The sequence below is a fragment of the Coregonus lavaretus genome, assembly GCF_964263955.1.
Source record: "Coregonus lavaretus genome assembly, contig: HAP1_SCAFFOLD_255, whole genome shotgun sequence".
Classification (NCBI taxonomy): Eukaryota; Metazoa; Chordata; class Actinopteri; order Salmoniformes; family Salmonidae; genus Coregonus; species Coregonus lavaretus.
This window is the reverse complement of record NW_028157546.1, coordinates 633,514-654,808: the sequence shown is the minus strand read 5'-3', so window position 1 is coordinate 654,808 and position 21,295 is coordinate 633,514. Positions and strand designations below refer to the sequence as shown.

The 21,295-nt window shown below is 43.0% G+C and overlaps 2 protein-coding genes across 3 annotated transcripts; one reads left to right on the top strand and one right to left on the bottom strand.

The window, feature by feature from the left end:
* The first annotated feature begins 3,516 nt into the window (after nt 1-3,516).
* LOC311125312 (RING finger protein 11-like) lies at nt 3,517-6,130 on the top strand. The gene is made up of 3 exons (XM_084199365.1): nt 3,517-3,999; nt 4,392-4,561; nt 4,845-6,130. Exons 1-3 carry the CDS (start codon nt 3,901-3,903, stop codon nt 5,014-5,016), a joined length of 441 nt encoding a protein of 146 aa, XP_084055491.1. The 5' UTR covers nt 3,517-3,900; the 3' UTR covers nt 5,017-6,130.
* An 8,401-nt stretch (nt 6,131-14,531) lies between these two features.
* On the bottom strand, nt 14,532-18,391 carry hmox1b (heme oxygenase 1b). 2 transcript variants are annotated; one of them, XM_084199354.1, is made up of 7 exons: nt 18,281-18,391; nt 17,981-18,029; nt 17,162-17,273; nt 16,597-16,812; nt 15,873-16,145; nt 15,525-15,642; nt 14,532-15,219 (listed from the first exon to the last, which is right to left on the bottom strand). In XM_084199354.1, the coding sequence occupies exons 2-7, from the start codon at nt 18,025-18,027 to the stop codon at nt 15,092-15,094; spliced, it is 894 nt and encodes a 297-aa protein (XP_084055480.1). In that variant the 5' UTR covers nt 18,028-18,029; nt 18,281-18,391; the 3' UTR covers nt 14,532-15,091. The 2 variants fall into 2 exon arrangements, with proteins under 2 accessions (XP_084055480.1, XP_084055481.1); XM_084199355.1 differs by having other exon boundaries at nt 17,981-18,046; nt 18,281-18,388.
* Nucleotides 18,392-21,295: the final 2,904 nt, after the last annotated feature.

Below are 21,295 nucleotides of genomic sequence, written 5' to 3'. Positions count from 1 at the left end.
TTAGTATTAACACTGGAATGATATATGTGCAAGAGATGATGTGCAAATAGAGATACTGGGGTGCAAATGAGCAAAGTAAATAACAATATGGGGATGAGGTAGTTGAGTGGGCTAATTTCAGAAGGGCTGTGTACAGGTGCAGTGATCGGTAAGGTGCTCTGACAACTGATGCTTAAAGTTAGTGAGGGAGATAAGAATCTCCAGCTTCAGAGATTTTTGCAGTTCGTTCCAGTCATTGGCAGCAGAGAACTGGAAGGAATGGCGGCCTAAGGAGGTGTTGGCTTTGGGGATGACCAGTGAGATATACCTGCTAAAGCGCATACTATGGGTGGGTGTTGCTATGGTGACCAATGAGCTAAGATAAGGCAGAGATTTGCCTAGCAGTGATTTATAGATGGCCTGGAGCCAGTGGGTTTGGCGACGAATATGAGTGAGGACCAGCCAACAAGAGCGTACAGGTCACAGTGGTGGGTAGTATATGGGGCTTTGGTGACAAAACGGATGGTACTGTGATAGACTACATCCAATTTGCTGAGTAGAGTGTTGGAGGCTATTTTGTAAATGACATTGCCGAAGTCAAGGATCGGTAGGATAGTCAGTTTTACGAGGGCATGTTTGGCAGCATGAGTGAAGGAGGCTTTGTTGCGAAATAGGAAGCAGATTCTAGATTTAACTTTGGATTGGAGATGCTTAATGTGAGTCTGGAAGGAGAGTTTACAGTCTAACCAGACACCTAGGTATTTGTAGTTGTCCACATACTCTAGGTCAGACCCGTCGAGAGTAGTGATTCTAGTCGGGTGGGCGGGTGACAGCAGCGTTCGATTGAAGAGCATGCATTTAGTTTTACTAGTGTTTAAGAGCAGTTGGAGGCCACAGAAGGAGTGTTGTATGGCATTGAAGCTCGTTTGGAGGTTTGTTAACACAGTGTCCAATGAAGAGCCAGATGTATACAAAATTGTGTCATCTGCGTAGAGGTGGATCTGAGAGTCACCAGCAGCAAGAGCGACATCATTGATATACACTGAGAAAAGTGTTGGCCCAAGAATTGAACCCTGTGGCACCCCCATAGAGACTGCAATAGGTCCAGACAACAGGCCCTCCGATTTGACACATTGAACTCTATCTGAGAAGTAGTTGGTGAACCAGGCGAGGCAGTCATTTGAGAAACCAAGGCTATTTAGTCTGCCAATAAGAATGCGGTGGTTGACAGAGTCGAAAGCCTTAGTTAGGTCAATGAAGACGGCTGCACAGTACTGTCTATTATCGATCGCGGTAATAATATCGTTTAGGACCTTGAGCGTGGCTGAGGTGCACCCATTACCAGCTCGGAAACCGGATTGCATAGCGGAGAAGGTATGGTGGGATTCGAAATGGTCGGTGATCTGTTTGTTAACTTGGCTTTCAAAAACTTTCGAAAGGCAGGGCAGGATGGATATAATAGGTCTGTAACAGTTTGGATCTAGAGTGTCACCCCCTTTGAAGAGGGGGATGACCGCGGCAGCTTTCCAATCTCTGGGGATCTCAGACGTTATGAAAGAGAGGTTGAACAGGCTAGTAATAGGGGTTGCAACAATTTCGGCGGCTATTTTTAGAAAGAAAGGGTCCAGATTGTCTAGCCCAGATTATTTGTAGGGGTCCAGATTTTGCAGCTCTTTCAGAACATCAGCTGTCTGAATTTGTGTGAAGGAGAAGTGGGGGTGCAGAGCTGGTGGCCGGGGTAGTGGTAGCTAGGTGGAAAGCATGGCCAACCGTAGCAAAATGCTTGTTGAAATTCTCGATTATTGTAGATTTATCAGTGGTGATAGTGTTTCCTAGCCTCAGTGCAGTGGGCAGCTGGGAGGAGGTGCTCTTATTCTCCATGGACTTTACAGTGTCCCAAAACTTTTTGGAGTTAGTGCTACAGGATGCACATTTCTGTTTGAAAAAGCTAGCCTTTGCTTTCCTAACTGCTTGTGTATATTGGTTCCTAACTTCCCTGAAAAGTTGCATATCGCGGGGGCTATTCGATGCTAATGCAGTACGCCACAGGATGTTTTTGTGCTGGTCAAGGGCAGTCAAGTCTGAGGAGAACCAGGGGCTATATCTGTTCTTAGTTCTGCATTTTTTGAATGGGGCATGCTTATTTAAGATTGAGAGGAAAGCACTTTTAAAGAACAACCAGGCATCCTCTACTGATGGAATGAGATCGATATCCATCCAGGATACCTGGGCCAGGTCAATTAGGAAGGCCTGCTCGCTAAAGTGTTTTAGGGAGCGTTTGACAGTGATGAGGGGTGGTCGTTTGACCGCGGACCCGTTACGGACGCAAGCAATAAGGCAGTGATCGCTGAGATCCTGGTTGAAGACAGTGGAGGTGTATTTAGAGGGTAAGTTAGTCAGGATGATATCTATGAGGGTGCCCATGTTTACGGATTTAGGGTTGTACCTGGTAGGTTCCTTGATAATTTGTGTGAGATTGAGGGCATCTAGTTTGGATTGTAGGATGGCCGGGGTGTTAAGCATATCCCAGTTTAGGTCACCAAGCAGTACGAACTCTGAGGATAGATGGGGGGCAATCAATTCACATATGGTGTCCAGGGCACAGCTGGGGGCTGAGGGGGATCTGTAGCAAGCGGCAACAGTGAGAGACTTATTTCTGGAAAGGTGGATTTTTAGAGGTAGGAGCTCAAACTGTTTGGGCACAGACCTGGATAGTATGATAGAGCTCTGCAGGCTATCTCTACAGTAGATTGCAACTCCACCCCCTTTGGCAGTTCTATCTAGAAAGGAAAATGTTGTAGTTGGGGATGGAAATTTCTGAATTTCTGATTGCCTCAGCCTGCTCCCCAGTGGGTGGGCCTATGCCCTCCCAGGCCCACCCATGGCTGCACCCTGTCCAGTCATGTGAAATCCATAGATTAGGGCCTAATAAATGTATTTAAATTGACTAATTTCCTTCTATGAACTGTAACTCAGTAAAGATCTTTGAAATTGTTGCATTTATATTTTTGTTCAGTATAAATGTTATTGCTAAAATATACTTAAGTATCAAAAGTAAACGTTTTAATCATTTCACATTCCTTATATTAAGTAAACCAGATGGCATGATTTTATTTTCTTTAACTCCAACACTCAGATATCCTTTACAAAGGAAGCATTTGTGTTGAGTGAGTCCACCAGATCAGAGGCAGTAGGGATGACCAGGGATAAGTACTTGAATTTGACCATTTCCTGTCCTGCTAAGCATTCGAAATGTAACGAGTACTTTTGTGTGTCAGGGGAAAATGTATGGAGTAAAAAGTACATTATGTTCTTTAGGAATGTAGTGGAGTATAAGTAGTCAAATATATACATAGTAAAATATATTACAGATAACCCAAATTACGACTTAAGTAGTACTTCACACCACCGCTTATTAGGCACACTTTCTGGTCCACCTACCCGCACATTTTTTCAAAAGGCAACTTCCGGATCTACCAACTTCCTATTAACTAGCTACGTCACTTCTGTGTATACAGTTTGTAAACAAAGCCAAAACAAAGATGGATTCATCAAAAGGTTTAATCTAAAAATAAGCCAGATCGAATAACCAAATAGCACAAATTGTAATCGGTGTCATGCACAGTTCGCTGACTTTGGTATAGGTATAATTAGGTACAGTATTTACATGTCGTTGTTTGGAGCGATATTTACTTTTATTTCCAAGTTGCACGGCGATTATTATTGTTTTTCTGCATCGACGTTGGAGGGCTTCTGCTCGTTCCTGCTAGCTAGCTACCCAGCTGGCTAGCTAAGCTAAGCTTACTGATAAAGAACAACTTATCTAGCAAGACACGTCAAAAAAAAATACGTGCTTATCTTGCTGTCCTCTTAGCTAGCTGTCCTGGTCGTAGTGGGTGTTGTGTGTGCTGGTCCAGTTCAATGGGGAACTGTTTGTTTTCGCAAGGCGCCGACGACTTGTCTCTCCTCAACGAGTCCGAGGGAGCCAGTGTTCCAGGGGAGCCTCCACCGCCTTACCAGGTAAGTTCAGGGGGAGATGGATCACATCTATACCGGGGATCCATTGATAACCATGTCAGCTAACTGCCCACGTTGTATGTTGCATGGGCTGTGTTTTGTATCTTGTTGCCAGACTCATTTCGTATTCTGTCAGAAGTGTAGGGTTCACTAGTAAGCTATACCTGTTATGTTAGAATTTCTGGCATGGTTTAGCTTACTAACACTTCTATAAAGGCTTTCTTCCATGGCTTCTCCATACCTTTGAAGTCTGTCCATTTCCCCATCAAGTCAATGGTATAAAATCTGACTGTCTGATATAGTAGAGGATCTGCATGTAGTTTTGGGGGGTCCAGAGACTCCCTGATGACTGTATCATGGGTTACCCTGTACCCCTCTCCCCACATGCCATACAGGAGCGTGTCCAGGCGCCAGTATACCACCCCACCCCCAGTCAGACGCGCCTGGCCAGCCAGCTGACAGAGGAGGAGCAGGTCCGTATCGCCCAGCGGATCGGCCTCATCCACCACCTCCCCAGAGGCATCTTCGACCCCGGCTCTGAGCCCTCTGACAAGAAAGTCAAAGAGTGAGTCTGTCTTTTTGTGCCCTGTGACAAACCATGTCATTTTTCTTGTAGTACAACCAATTTAGACACTAATTTCATAGCAATGTCCTATTTCTAGCCACATTATCTTGAGCCATGACCCAAAAGAAAATGTGTGGGTCCCAACCCATTCTATGGGGGGGGGGGGGGAACTCACCTCATCCATTACAAAGCGTATGTAAGTCAGCTGTAGGCCTTTCATTATTTGAAACTGGTCCCAAATTTTGACTAAACGCTATCATGTCTTGCGCCTCACTCTCTCCAGGTGTGCGATCTGCATGAATGACTTTGAGTACGGCGATCCCATCCGGTTCCTTCCCTGCCTGCACATCTACCATGTGGACTGCATCGACGCCTGGCTGATGAGGTCCTTTACCTGTCCTTCCTGTATGGAGCCTGTGGACGCAGCCCTGCTCTCCTCCTATGAGACCAACTGAACTGAGCTGAGCAGTCTCTGGCTGGGTCCTGTTCATTAGGCCAAACGGAAGAAAACAGATTAAAACAGGGAGGGACTTGTCCAATAAGAAACGCTCGTTCAAATGTTTTCAGTTGCAAAACTATTCCCTATTTAATGTACTACTTTTCACCAGAGCCTTATAGGCCCTGATCCAAAGTAGTGCACTATATAGGGAATAGGGTGCCATTTTGTACAGAATCCTAGCGACTTCCCCTCTAATAGAGGTGCCAAACGCCCTTATGACACATCACCCCTTTAACCCGGATGTTCTGTTCTAGTCACACAGACAGCTGCCCTGGGAGGAGAGGTGGGTTGTGTCAAAATATGTAGGGTGTGCTATGATGTGCCACACTGAGAGTGTTGAAAATGGGGCTTTTGTAATTAGGAACGTCTCTCTTTCGCCTTTTCAGACTTGTTGCCAAATACATGTTAAGGATAAAGGATATAGATGGAGAACTTTAGAAGTCATGATGAGAGACATTATTGACAACTGATTTCACTTTTGGATGATCTGAGGGTGTTAGACTAGAGATTGGCCCATTAGTTTAGTTTATGTAACCTGGTCTTGGATCTGTTAGTGCTGTCTTCTTAACAACAGCACAACAATTGGCAAGACAGCACAAACAGATCTGGGACCAGGCTATAGCCTAGTTTATGTGGTTGGTTCATCCCCCTCCAGACCAAAATGTGCAATATGATATGAGGAAGTGCAAGAATTGCTCTGTTCTGATTGGTCAAAAGAAGGTGACCCCCGACCTTAACACTGCTGTCTCGGCCAATTCGCTTTAAGACTGGTATGGCCTTGAATGTCTCTCAAAAAGCACAGTGCTCTTTACTAGAATGCCATTTTTTTCTAATCAAAGGGCAATCATAGAGAGAGAAAAAAGTTCACAAAGTAATGAGAATAAACTATGAGGTCTCCATCCCATGCCTGTCTAGTAGGCTACTTCATGACTTACTACTGGCCTCATACCTTCATTGGAGATGTTACTACTGGCCTCATACCTTCATTGGAGATGTTGGATTTGTATGTACAGTGGGGAGAACAAGTATTTGATACACTGCCGATTTTGCAGGTTTTCCTACTTACAAAGCATGTAGAGGTCTGTAATTTTTATCATAGGTACACTTCAACTGTGAGAGGCGGAATCTAAAACAAAAATCCAGAAAATCACATTGTATGATTTTTAAGTAATTAATTTGGCATTTTATTGCATGACATAAGTATTTGATACATCAGAAAAGCAGAACTTAATATTTGGTACAGAAACCTTTGTTTGCAATTACAGAGATCATACGTTTCCTGTAGGTCTTGACCAGGTTTGCACACACTGCAGCAGGGATTTTGGCCCACTCCTCCATACAGACCTTCTCCAGATCCTTCAGATTTCGGGCTGTCGCTGGGCAATACGGACTTTCAGCTCCCTCCAAAGATTTTCTATTAGGTTCAGGTCTGGAGACTGGCTAGGCAACTCCAGGACCTTGAGATGCTTCTTACGGAGCCACTCCTTAGTTGCCCTGGCTGTGTGTTTCGGGTCGTTGTCATGCTGGAAGACCCAGCCACGACCCATCTTCAATGCTCTTACTGAGGGAAGGAGGTTGTTGGCCAAGATCTCGCGATACATGGCCCCATCCATCCTCGCCTCAATACGGTGCAGTCGTCCTGTCCCCTTTTGCAGAAAAGTATCCCCAAAGAATGATGTTTCCACCTCCATGCTTCACAGTTGGGATGGTGTTCTTGGGGTTGTACTCATCCTTCTTCTTCCTCCAAACACGGCGAGTGGAGTTTAGACCAAAAAGCTCTATTTTTGTCTCATCAGACCACATGACCTTCTCCCATTCCTCCTCTGGATCATCCAGATGGTCATTGGCAAACTTCAGACGGGACATGCACTGGCTTGAGCAGGGGGACCTTGCGTGCGCTGCAGGATTTTAATCCATGACGGCATAGTGTGTTACTAATGGTTTTCTTTGAGACTGTGGTCCCAGCTCTCTTCAGGTCATTGACCAGGTCCTGCCATGTAGTTCTGGGCTGATTCCTCACCTTCCTCATGATCATTGATGCCCCACGAGGTGAGATCTTGCATGGAGCCCCAGACCGAGGATGATTGACCGTCATCTTGAACTTCTTCCATTTTCTAATAATTGCTCCAACAGTTGTTGCCTTCTCACCAAGCTGCTTGCCTATTGTCCTGTAGCCCATCCCAGCCTTGTGCAGGTCTACAATTTTATCCCTGATGTCCTTACACAGCTCTCTGGTCTTGGCCATTGTGGAGAGGTTGGAGTCTGTTTGATTGAGTGTGTGGACAGGTGTCTTTTATATAGGTAACGAGTTCAAACAGGTGCAGTTAATACAGGTAATGAGTGGAGAACAGGAGGGCTTCTTAAAGAAAAACTAACAGGTCTGTGAGAGCCGGAATTCTTACTGGTTGGTAGGTGATCAAATACTTATGTCATGCAATAAAATGCTAATTAATTACTTAAAAATCATACAATGTGATTTTCTGGATTTTTGTTTTAGATTCCGTCTCTCACAGTTGAAGTGTACCTATGATAAAAATGTCAGACCTCTACATGCTTTGTAAGTAGGAAAACCTGCAAAATCGGCAGTGTATCAAATACTTGTTCTCCCCACTGTATGTATGTTTTACGGGGTGTGTTTGGGTGTGTTGTTGTAGCTGTTAGTTAGCCTGGTCCCAGATCTGTTTGTGCTGTCTTGCCAAGGTGGCAAGCCTTACTAGGCTAGCTCTTAGTACCCTAAACTGCTTTTTCACCTTGGATCTTTTTCCTTACAAAGCTTTGCCTTGACTGTGTGCTGTCTTACTTTTATGAGAACATGGTTTGTTGTTGTTGTTCATTCTCATTGTTATGTTTACTGTCAGTGATTGACTTTTGCGTCCGAAATGACACCCTAATACCTATATAATGCACTACTTTTGAGCAAAGCACTATGCAGGAACTGGTCAAGAGTAGTGCACTATGTAGGGATTAGGGTGCCATTTTGGATGTAGCCAAATACGCTGTGCAATTATCCATCCCCAAACTCTATGCACCTTGGGATCTCCTCTGGTACTGTGTAGGTCTGGGACTGTATAGTCTTAGGATCAGTTTAGCCTTTTAGATCATAATTGAATACAGGCCCTTAACCAGGACAGAGGAAATCTCTTGTTTGTACTCCTTTTCCCTCTTTCTCCTACTACTCACTCTAGTGTCTCTTTGAATAACTTTATTGTATAAGTGTTTGACAAGAGTAAAAGAGAGTGAGAACGTGTCAAAATTTTAAAAAAGTCATTTTAATTTACGGTGTTTGGATACTGCATATAAAGGTTGTATCTAGAGTGTTTTCCAATGTAGTCAGAAAATGTGTGTGAATATTGATCTGTTTTTTTTGTGTTATAGTGATGATCTATTCTACATGATGGAATTCCAGAGCCCCCAGGACTGGAAAGAAACTTTTTAAACTGTTTGTCGATTGATTATTGGACTAAAATTAATAGGAAACTGTTATTGATTGATTGATTGTGTGATTTGATACTAACAACTAACAAAGTAAAGACAAGTGAGAGAGGGTGCAGACTCAAACTGAGGAGAATAGAATGGATAATGAATTGAACCCATTCTGAATGTAACTATCTGATTGTGGACACTACTGTGGTGAAGTCAAAACCTGGACAGTATTTGAAATGTACCCTCATCACCAACTCTCTAAAAATATGACTGCTATTCAATTCAGTCCTAGATCTATGCCCTTTTAGGTGAACGTGAGCCAACTCCTGTGAAGTACAATCATTTCTGATACTCATGTCATTGTTTTAGTGTTCCTTGAAGCTGGAGATGGAGAGTGTTTCTACTAAAAGAAGAATATGATTAGTCAAAGTGTTCCTGGTTGCTGTTATTGGGGTTTATAATGTGTTTGCAATGAGGGCTCAGCTTTCAGGACAAACTACAATAAAAAGTAGATGCCAAATTTAAGCTTCTTCATTATATACTGAATTATCTTCCAGATATGGTTTCTTATGACCTTATTCTCATTTTGTATCTGTTTCGTCATAGTTGTTACATTGCTTTAACAGTTTGTAATAATGAATTGCAAGTGCACCATGTTTGGCATAACAGGTTAGCTTGATTTAAGTTTATTATGATTCCAGTATATATCACATCCACAGGATAACCTGGCCACATCTGCAGTCCTCATGACTCCTTGCAGCATGCCTAAGGTATTTTTGAGGCTATTTACATAGTAAATTGGTGGAAAACCAGTATAAACTGTATTTATAATTAATTATATGACAATATTTAAGGTTGACTATAATTCCATTACACAATTTCTGATACATCACATGTTTAACTTTAATTTTCCTGCATAAGTAAAAGCAGGAAATGCATCACCTATATGGTGGTCCTTTATGTTTCAGTTGGTAGAGCATGGTGCTTTCATCGCCAGGGTTGTGGGTTCCATTTCCAGGCCACCCATATGTAAAATGTATATACACATAACTGTAAGTCGCTTAGGATAAAAGCGTCTGCTAAATGCCGTATAAACTCAGCAAAAAAAGAAACGTCCCTTTTTCAGGACCCTGTCTTTCAAAGATAATTAGTAAAAATCCAAATAACTTCTTCATTGTAAAGGGTTTAAACACTGTTTCCCATGCTTGTTCAATGAACCATAAACAATTAATGAACATGCACCTGTGGAACGGTCGTTAAGACACTAACAGCTTACAGACGGTAGGAAATTAAGGTCAAAGTTATGAAAACTTTGACTCTGAAAAACACCAAAAGAAAGATGCCCAGGGTCCCTGCTCATCTGCGTGAACGTGCCATAGGCATGCTGCAATAATATAATAATAATAATATGCCATTTAGCAGACGCTTTTATCCAAAGCGACTTACAGTTATGCGTGCATACATTTTTTTGTGTATGGGTGGTCCCGGGGATCGAACCCACTACCTTGGCGTTACAAGCGCGGTGCTCTACCAGTTGAGCTACAGAGGACCACAAGGTGGCATGAGGACTGCAGATGTGGCCAGGGCAATAAATTGCAATGTCGGTACTGTGAGACGCCTAAGACAGCGCTACAGGGAGACAGGACGGACAGCTGATCGTCCTCGCAGTGGCAGACCACGTGTAACAACACCTGCACAGGATCGGTACATCCGAACATCACACCTGCGGGACAGGTACAGGATGGCAACAACAACTGCCCGAGTTACACCAGGAACGCACAATCCCTCCATCAGTGCTCAGACTGTCCGCAATAGGCTGAGAGAGGCTTGACTGAGGGCTTGTAGGCCTGTTGTAAGGCAGGTCCTCACCAGACATCCCCGGCAACAACGTCGCCTATGGGCACAAACCCACTGTCGCTGGACCAGACAGGACTGGCAAAAAGTGCTCTTCACTGACGAGTCGCGGTTTTGTCTCACCAGGGGTGATGGTCGGATTCGCGTTTATCGTTGAAGGAATGAGCGTTACACCGAGGCCTGTACTCTGGAGCGGGATCGATTTAGAGGTAGAGGGTCCGTCATGGTCTGGGGCGGTGTGTCACAGCATCATCGGACTGAGCTTGTTGTCATTGCAGGCAATCTCAATGCTGTGCGTTACAGGGAAGACATCCTCCTCCCTCATGTGGTACCCTTCCTGCAGGCTCATCCTGACATGACCATCCAGCATGACAATGCCACCAGCCATACTACTCGTTCTGTGCGTGATTTCCTGCAAGACAGGAATGTCAGTGTTCTGCCATGGCCAGCGAAGAGCCCGGATCTCAATCCCATTGAGCACGTCTGGGACCTGTTGGATCGGAGGGTGAGGGCTAGGGCCATTCCCCCCAGAAATGTCTGGGAACTTGCAAGTGCCTTGGTGGAAGAGTGGGGTAACATCTCACAGCGAGAACTGGCAAATCTGGTGTAGTCCATGAGGAGGAGATGCACTGCAGTACTTAATGCAGCTGGTGGCCACACCAGATACTGACTGTTACTTTTGATTTTGACCCCCCCTTTGTTCAGGGACACATTATTCAATTTCTGTTAGTCACATGTCTGTGGAACTTGTTCAGTTTATGTCTCAGTTGTTGAGTCTTGTTATGTTCATACAAATATTTACACATGTTAAGTTTGCTGAAAATAAACGCAGTTGACAGTGAGAGGAAGTTTATTTTTTTGCTGAGTTTATATTACCTATGTCTATACTGCCATTCGTTCCAATTAGACTGGTTTTGGATTTTTCCCCATTATGCAACTTTGAGGGTTTATGACAAAGCCCCACTAGTAATTTAATAGGATCTCTATGTGTTTACTGCGGGCCCGCATGAGGCCCAATTCAATTGTATGACGACAAAAACATCGCTTGACATTGTGCGCCATCTAGTGACGTCACTGTGTAAAACACCTCAATATTACTTTATGAAGGTGAAATAACTTCATAACCTCTATCTGGCGTTGTGGCATACACATCGCTCTCTGATATTTGTTTGATTCTGTCCATGATACATTTATAGGTTCCCTTGGTTCTCTTCGCTTTAGAATAGGTTGTAGTGAACATTTTACATTTTAGTCATTTAGCAGACGCTCTTATCCAGAGCGACTTACAGTTAGTGAGTGCATACATAAAAAAAATAAAAAAAAGTTTTCATACTGGCCCCCCGTGGGAATCGAACCCACAACCCTGGCGTTGCAAGTGCCATGCTCTACCAACTGAGATACACGGGGCCCATGTATTTCAAATGCATTTCCAATGCATCCACACATACTGGCTTCTGTCATACCTTGATGAGCAGGTAAAAAAATGTCATGGATTTTTTAAAATGTAGACCTACATAGGAAGTGATAAATGATAATAGGTTGAAAGTGGCCCGTCATATCCCTTATAGGTTTGTACCAGTTCAAATGAACCAGAGCTAATGGTGGCCTGTCATCTTCAATGCTAAGAAAGCCTTCCTGAAACAGTGAGTGAGACCTCAAGGTCCACAGGAATTCAACCTGTCCAACACTTTCCTGTTTAGCTAATGATAAAGTGAAATACATGGCCAAAGCACGTTAATAAGTCTCTTTGCTGAATATATGACACAAAGTGACTGATATGCATTCTGTGTTTCATTTGTAGATTTCAGGAAGTGACAGAGGGGAGAAACCCCTACCTCATTGAGCTGGTAAGAAATATACTTAACTTTATAACCAGCGTGATGTAAAATATCTATAATAGCCTGATCAAAATGACATTGTCAAGTGTGTCAGGTGTGCAAAATGAGTTGTAAATGCCTTCATTTGTACAAATATTTGCCACTGCTAATATGCAACTCAATATTCCACTAAATCCAAACTCACAGACAAACTTTGAAGGTGAGGAGTCGGCACAGGCTCATTAACATGGAGCAGGATGTTCAGAGAGAGCTCAATGTGGAACGATGCCCGTCTCTCCTGTCTACTGGAAAGGTATGACTGGCTTCTCTTATCCCTGTTTGGGATGATTTTCAGTGTAATACTGTAGTAATAGAGGCCTACTGTATGTTTCATAAGACATACAAACAGTGCATTCAGAAGTATTCATACCCCTTGACTTATTCCACAATTTGTTGTGTTACAGCCTGAAATTCGAAATTGATTTTTAAAAAATATATACACCCATCTACACACAAAACTCCATAATGACAAAGTGAAAACATGATTTTAGATATTTTTGCAAATGTATTGAAAATAAAATATATAAATATCTAATTATAGACTGCTGTTTTAACCTATATCAATAGTTATAAGATGAGCATTTAGAGATAACATGTATTTCTCTCTTTTCCATGTGAAGATCATCGTGGAGCAACAGCAGCTCTTCACTGACAACGCAGAGAAACATGCCCAACCTGAGATCAGCTCAGAGGAGATGCTCCAGGTAGAGCCCCTCAGCCAAACCCAGTTGGAGATTCCACAGGAAGTCAGGGAGGTTGTGGAGAGCCTGGTGGACACGGCGGCAGAAGGAGACAGCACAAGGGACATCGTCCAAAGAGCCCTCGCTGAAATTGGGACCAAGGTGACGAGAGCTGCTCCAAGGGCAAGACCTTCCCGAAGCAGGTCGTGGTGCTCAGTTATACCATCAGTCACATTATCTCCCAGGTGCTTCTTCAAGTGAATTACAAACCCTTTCGGAACTGACTTTCTCTGAAGGTCACCCCTCTTTTGAAGGATGCAGAAGCTCTCCTATGGTCCTTGCTATGGGTCCAGGTCACTGGGGGGAAGCAGCTGGTCAACACTCTTCAGCAGTCCACAGATCACTTGGAGGTGGCCACGAACATCATGGAGAACGTGGAGGAGATACTAAGCCCCAGAATGGTGCTGGCGAGAGCACTTGGACTGGGATCAAAGATCTTCAACCGCTATGTGGTTCGCCTCATAGCTCTGTGGATTGCTAAGTGTACCTGATCACTGTGCTGCTAACAAGGAGGAGGGACTTATTACCCAGAGTATGATGGAGAGCCATGCTCTAAGTTCTTGTTCAAAGAAGAAATACAGCTGAAGGAGCAAGGTAATAGCAACTTTGAGGAAGTTAGCGACTCTGTGCCGGAATCGGAACTCTCCCAAGCTGTTGTTTCTGACTGGCGTTTAAACATGGAGCCCATGCTACCACGGAACTATCTATTATCACCACAATACTTTTATATTTGAAGAGAATTCTAACAGCCTGACATTGTTATTTCATTTGTCTGTTATTATTTTGGAAATAGAATTATGGGATTTGGGCCTTGGCATTTCTGATTAGATTTGGGCCTTGGCATTTCTGATTAGATTTGGGCCTTGGCATTTCTGATTAGATTTGGACCTTGGCATTTCTGATTAGATTTGGACCTTGGCATTTCTGATTAGATTTGGACCTTGGCATTTCTGATTAGATTTGGGCCTTGGCATTTCTGATTAGATTTGGGCCTTGGCATTTCTGATTAGATTTGGGCCTTGGCATTTCTGATTAGATTTGGGCCTTGGCATTTCTGATTAGATTTGGGCCTTGGCATTTCTGATTAGATTTGGACCTTGGCATTTCTGATTAGATTTGGGCCTTGGCATTTCTGATTAGATTTGGGCCTTGGCATTTCTGATTAGATTTGGGCCTTGGCATTTCTGATTAGATTTGGGCCTTGGCATTTCTGATTAGATTTGGGCCTTGGCATTTCTGATTAGATTTGGGCCTTGGCATTTCTGATTAGATTTGGGCCTTGGCATTTCTGATTAGATTTGGGCCTTGGCATTTCTGATTAGATTTGGGCCTTGGCATTTCTGATTAGAAACCCCACAAGACTCCAACAACAACGGAACTGTAACAGCCTGATATTTTGTATTTTGTATTCCTCTTTTATTGTCGTTTTCTTCATTTTAAAGGATATTCATTTTACTTGATTTCTTATTCACACCGATTGAGATAAAACGAAATGATCAATCTATATTGTTAGGCTGTGGTTCGATGTTCATAGAGGAACTGATTTTAAATCATGTAGACGATGAAGAAATTATCAGTGCATTTTATACCCCACATGGTATAGTCTTTTTATTTAAAAAAATATATATATACAGTATATACATCAAATATTTTTGTTCAACAAATTTCACAAACAGTATAACTGACTTTACAGAAATTGGTTTTTCGATGCGTTGAGATATTACAGTAGTAATTGCTAAATCTTGAGATTGTAAATTAAAAAGGATAGATTTCATTTTTGACATTGACATTTCACAAAATGTTCAGGAGTACTAGTCTATTACTAGTGTACTAGTGATTTTATACTGGTGTACATTGAGGTAATACTGCCAGTCAGACACATATACATGTATCAATTTCATACACATCCTAACTCATAGTTTAATGTGGCTACATACAACACAGGAACTATAAGAATGTATATTACTAAGTTATTACTTACTTATGTACAGTATTTCGTTTTTTAACACTTCTTTGAAAACTATTTAGGATCAACAACATTATAAAATATGGGGTCCTTCATCCTTTTTAAGGACATCTTCTAGGTCTAGGGTAATCTTCTGTTATGGACGGATAAAACTTTGCTGAAAGCACTTCTTTAGAAAGCATAGATTCCCATGCCAACTGTTGCCAGGGCTACACAGATCCCCAGCATCATTCTGAAGAGGGGTGATGCGTTGATCAGACTGGTCTGGATCTGAAGGGATCTAGCCATCAGTTTCTCCCCTGAGAAAAGAGGAAAGGAGTCATTATTAGTGTTATTTAACACAGTAATTGGATATGTATTAAGTATTACCATCATCATATTCAATTGGTGTGAGTGTGTGTGTCCATGCGTGTGTCTGTGTGTGCGTGCGTTCGCACATGCATATGTGTGTGTGTGTGTGTGTGTGTCTGTGTATGTCTGCGTCTGTCTGTCTGTCTGTCTGTCTGTCTGTCTGTCTGTCTGTCTGTCTGTCTGTCTGTCTCTGTGTGTGTGTGTGTGTGTGTGTGTGTGTGTGTGTGTGTGTGTGTGTGTGTGTGTAACTTACCATCAGCCAGTTTGGAGTGTGTCGACACGTGTCTTGTGCATCTATTTCTGCTTGTCGTATGCATGAGCTCACTTTCCCTCTCTGTCACAGACACCATCTTCTGAAGATCATCAAAGACCTGCATCACAAACAGAGGCAAGACAACGTCAGTCAAAACTCAGTCATCTTATGTACGAAGAGCCAAGAAGCTCATTAAAAAAAACTCAATGGCACTCATTTAGCTTATGGTTGAACACCAACCCTAATATCTAACCTTATATCACACCCCTAAACCATGGCTGTCCCGTTTCCCTATTCCTCGTCATCCCCCTATCTCCCCAACCCACCCCATCCTCCACTCCTCCTCACCTGGATGTTCAACTCGAAGGCTCTGACAGCCTCCTCCAGCATTCCTATTCTCTCGTCCTCATCCAGCTCTATGCTGTTCATTCTACTCCTGTACAGCTGTTTGAACAGGTTGGGGCTGCTCACGCCCGGGAAGGAAAAGAACGACAGACCCTCGCCACCCTTCAGCCCCAGAGACTTCTGGGTAATGCGGCCAAGGACTTGTCCCCCAGATAGGTCGCCGAGGTAGCGGGTGTATGCGTGGGCCACTAGGTACTCAGGGTTGTCTTTGCCGATCTGGGGAGGGAAGGAGAGAAATAGAGAGAGGGAGAGAGACAGAGAGAAAGAGAGAGAGAGAAAGTCAGTACAGTCATTGGTGACCATGCATTATAAACCCATTCCAAGTAACCAAATTATTTTACAAAAGTGTCTCAACTTCTAACGTTCAACTGAATTCACATTGGAATTTTTGAAGCCTCATTTACCTCCATCAGATGGAACATGGCTTCATAAGGCAGGGTTTCCCAATCTTGGTCCTGGAACGTTTTGGGTTTTGCCCTAGCACTGCACAGCTTATTCAAATAATCAAAGGTTGATGATGAGTCTGTGTGGTGCTAGGGCAAAAACCAAAATGTGTACCCACGGGGGACCCCAGGACCGAGTTTGGGAAACCCTGCTATATAGCATTATAGTATGATTCAACTTCCACAGTAGGTTAGAGTCCAGACCAGTCCAGTTTAATACACACCTGTCTGAGTCTATGGGCATATATTTTAGTGGCGGCCGGTACAACAATCTTCTCTCTCCAGTCCTGCCCATAGAAATGCTCTAGGTCTCTCTCCACTGACTCCAGCCGTGCTAGTTCCAGGGGGAAGTATATAGGCGCGACACTCGGGTGGTTGGAGTTGCTGTCCAGCGCTTCCTCTAGCGCTTGATAGATCTCATAGAGGGAGCACAGGAGAAGCTGAGGAAAGGAGATAAGGAAAGGAGATAAACTAGGGTTAGTCTCAATACCTCCGTTATACACAAAATACAGTACCTTGACCCACAACAGTTTATAGCAGTACATGATAGAATGATGGTGCATGATGATGCATGGCGCTCCAGCTAGAAAAATGTTGCATGTCCACACTGAAGATTCAGATCAACTGATGGGAATTACAGTATAGATAGGGAATCACAAAACTAATTGTGTTGTAAATGCTAGTATCTGCATTTACTAACGTGCAGCAGAGGTTTAAGCAAAGAGATGAATAGATGAATTGTCTTTACTAATCTTTATCTTTATTAATGTTATATTATTGATTGATTACCTTGTACTGTGTCAGACTGACGTTTCCTCTCTGGTAGGCCAGCATCAGTTCAGTGTTCTCTGCTCTGACATGGCTGTCCTTGGTTACAGCTTTAATCTGCTCCGACAGATCACTGTGGGAGAGAGAGAGGAAAACATATGAACCCCTGTATTCAACCTGTAATGTTACACCATTACTGTGCTGTTCACAAACAGAGAGATAGAGAGGAAGTGTGTGTGAGAGAGAGAGAGATAAAGATAGAGAGAGAGGGGAAGTGAGAGAGAGAGAAAGAGAGAGAGAGAGAGAGAGAGAGAGAGAGAGCGAGGAAGTGAGAGAGAGAGAGAGAGAGAGAGAGAGAGAGAGAGAGAGAGAGAGAGATAAAGAGAGAGAGAGATGGGGGAGAGTCATGTTAACTTCTGTATTCAACCTGTGATAAAGACTATCTTACAGGCTGAGTGATGATTGACAGAAGGATGAGAGGAGGAATGCCTACTGACATATAGAACAGCTGGGTGACTTATCACTTAAAGGTGGAAAACCAACACATGTCTATCAATGGAGGCTAACTGCAAACTAAGATAAGATACTGCAGGTGAAGGTAGGTCAGAGTAATAGACACCTAATCAGAAGAATACCCCATGAAACACTGCCTCTTGCAAAAGCAACATGTTTATAACACACTTACTAACACAATAAACATTTTAGTTTGTCTGAGATCTTCATACGCTTGGTAGAGGGAAGCACAGAGACAGTGTATATTAACTGTCTGCTAAGTTAAATCAAAACACAGATATCAGTAGCATGCATACTGCTGGCTATAACGTCAGTTCACAGCCTTACCTGTCTGTGAGCTCAACTTGTGTCTGCATCTTCTTCTCTGTCTCCATATCTGTATTTACAACAGAGCTGAGATAATTAACAATGTTACACATACAGTATGATCTACAACAGAGTATACCATATAAACATGATATATATGTTGATAATAAGCCTTTCAAATGATCACACATCGGATTCTTGCATGTTGCTATATGACCCAAACAGGAATTGCAATGTCAGTCGCTATAGAAAGTTATGACTGAAAGCAATGACCCAGAAATGGCACAAAAGTCAAGTTGTAAATTCGTTTTTTTCACTCACCAGTTCACCAGTAGTTAGTCCTTTCCTTCTGTTTTTATATGCCCACAATGAGTGACTGCTTTTTCCTTCTCTCTCTTTCTCCCTAAGTGTACAATCCTTACTTTGTGTGCCTTCTCTCCGGTCTCTCTCTCTCTCTTTATACTGTCCTACCCTTCTCCCTCCCTCCCTCTCTTTCACGGGTTAGCTGAGCTGAGAGAAACAGGAAGCAGTAAGCCTGACTCAACAACAGCTATGGAACAGCTATGGGAACATTGTGGAGGGAGGGACTAGGACTAAACATGACAAGGCAACTTTAGGAATACTAGCAATGGAAAACTGGAGGGAGGAGGGACCAGCGCTTATCATGACAGGGCAACTAGGAATAGAAATGAAAAACTGGAGGGAGGAGGGACCAAGAAACAGGAAGCAGTAAGCCTGACTCAACAACAGCTCTGCTAGGAACAGCTATGGGAACATTGTGGAGGGAGGGACCAGCACTTATCATGACAGGGCAACTTTAGGGATAGAAATGAAAAACTGTAGGGAGGGGGGACCAAGAGTAAACGTGACAAACTTTTTTACCACTCTGGAAAGAAGAGGGAGGAGTGAGGGAATAGCAATAGAAAACTGGGGAGTTTGGAGGGACTAGGGCTAAACATGACAGGGCAACTTTAGGAATACAGTTCAAGCAATGGAAAACTGGAGGGAGGAGGGACCAGCGCTTATCATGACAGAGCAACTTTAGGAACAACTTGGAATAGTGACAGGAATGTAGGCTAGGAGGAGGGCTCAGAAGTTAGCACTAACTAAACATGACAGTGTAACTTCACCCCTCAGGAGAGCAGAGAGGAGTGTTGAAATCCAGACTCAGTGTAAACTACACAGCACAATCACATGACTATGGTGTGTTTTGTCAAGAAGTGGTAGTAAGCTAATGGTTGATGGTTCTTTCTGAAGAAAGTTTACTACTTGAAGTTCACTAGTTGGCTCTTTGTGGTGAAATTATATTGTGGGTCAATTAAGTACGGTTTATTGTCCATTATTGTAAAAAAAATTAAAGTAATGAAATACATGTGATTGAATTAACATTTTTTTCATAAACTCGTGAAATACTGTAAATTCCCCAACACTAAATGCAGAAGATGTAAGAACAATTACCCAATGTACAAGTCTCATTGTGGTTTATGCGTCATTATTTTGCTGATACATAGCAACATTTCATAACGGACTCGCCAACATTGCACTCTCCTGATGTTCAAGCGCAATGTCTAGCTAAGATAAGACAGATCTTTCCACTAAGCTACCTGCCGCTAAGAGGGCGGCAGGTAGCTTAGTGGTTAAGAGCGTTGTGCCAGTAACCGAAAGGTCGCTGGTTCTAATCCCCGAGCCGACTAGGTGAAAGATCTGTCGATGTGCCCATGAGCAAGGCACTTAACCCTAATTGCTCATGTAAGTCGCTCTGGATAAGAGCATCTGCTAAATGACAAAAAAAAAAAAAAAAAAAAAAAAAAAAATAAGACAGAGACACAGACACAGTAAACTTGAAGTCCACTGTCCAAATACACTCTTAGAACAAAGGTTCCAAAAGGGTTCTTCGGCTGTCCCCATTGGATAACCCTTTTTGGTTGCAGGTAGAACCCTTTTTGGTTATACAGTGGGGGAAAAAAGTATTTAGTCAGCCACCAATTGTGCAAGTTCTCCCACTTAAAAAGATGAGAGAGGCCGTAATTTTCATCATAGGTACACGTCAACTATGACAGACAAATTGAGATTTTTTTTCTCCAGAAAATCACATTGTAGGATTTTTAATGAATTTATTTGCAAATTATGGTGGAAAATAAGTATTTGGTCACCTACAAACAAGCAAGATTTCTGGCTCTCACAGACCTGTAACTTCTTCTTTAAGAGGCTCCTCTGTCCTCCACTCGTTACCTGTATTAATGGCACCTGTTTGAACTTGTTATCAGTATAAAAGACACCTGTTCACAACCTCAAACAGTCACACTCCAAACTCCACTATGGCCAAGACCAAAGAGCTGTCAAAGGATACCAGAAACAAAATTGTAGACCTGCACCAGGCTGGGAAGACTGAATCTGCAATAGGTAAGCAGCTTGGTTTGAAGAAATCAACTGTGGGAGCAATTATTAGGAAATGGAAGACATACAAGAACACTGATAATCTCCCTCGATCTGGGGCTCCACGCAAGATCTCACCCCGTGGGGTCAAAATGATCACAAGAACGGTGAGCAAAAATCCCAGAACCACACGGGGGGACCTAGTGAATGACCTGCAGAGAGCTGGGACCAAAGTAACAAAGCCTCCCATCAGTAACACACTATGAAGATGAAACGTGGCTGAGTCTTTCAGCATGACAATGATCCCAAACACACCGCCCGGGCAACGAAGGAGTGGCTTCGTAAGAAGCATTTCAAGGTCCTGGAGTGGCCTAGCCAGTCTCCAGATCTCAACCCCATAGAAAATCTTTGGAGGGAGTTGAAAGTTCGTGTTGCCCAGCGACAGCCCCAAAACAGAGGAGATCTGCATGGAGGAATGGGCCAAAATACCAGCAACAGTGTGTGAAAACCTTGTGAAGACTTACAGAAAATGTTTGACCTGTGTCATTGCCAACAAAGGGTATATAACAAAGTATTGAGAAACTTTTGTTATTGACCAAATACTTATTTTCCACCATAATTTGCAAATAAATTCATAAAAAATCCTACAATGTGATTTTCTGGATTTTTTTTTCTCATTTTGTCTGTCATAGTTGACGTGTACCTATGATGAAAATTACAGGCCTCTCTCATCTTTTTAAGTGGGAGAACTTGCACAATTGGTGGCTGACTAAATACTTTTTTCTCCCCACTGTAGGTAGAACACCTTTGGGTTCCATGTAGAATCCTCTGTGGAAAGGGATCTACATGGAACCCAAAAGGGTTCTAGCCTACTTGGAACCAAAATGGTTCTACCTGCAACCAAAAAAGGTCCCGTGTAGCTCAGTTGGTAGAGCATGGCGCTTGCAATGCCAGGGGTTG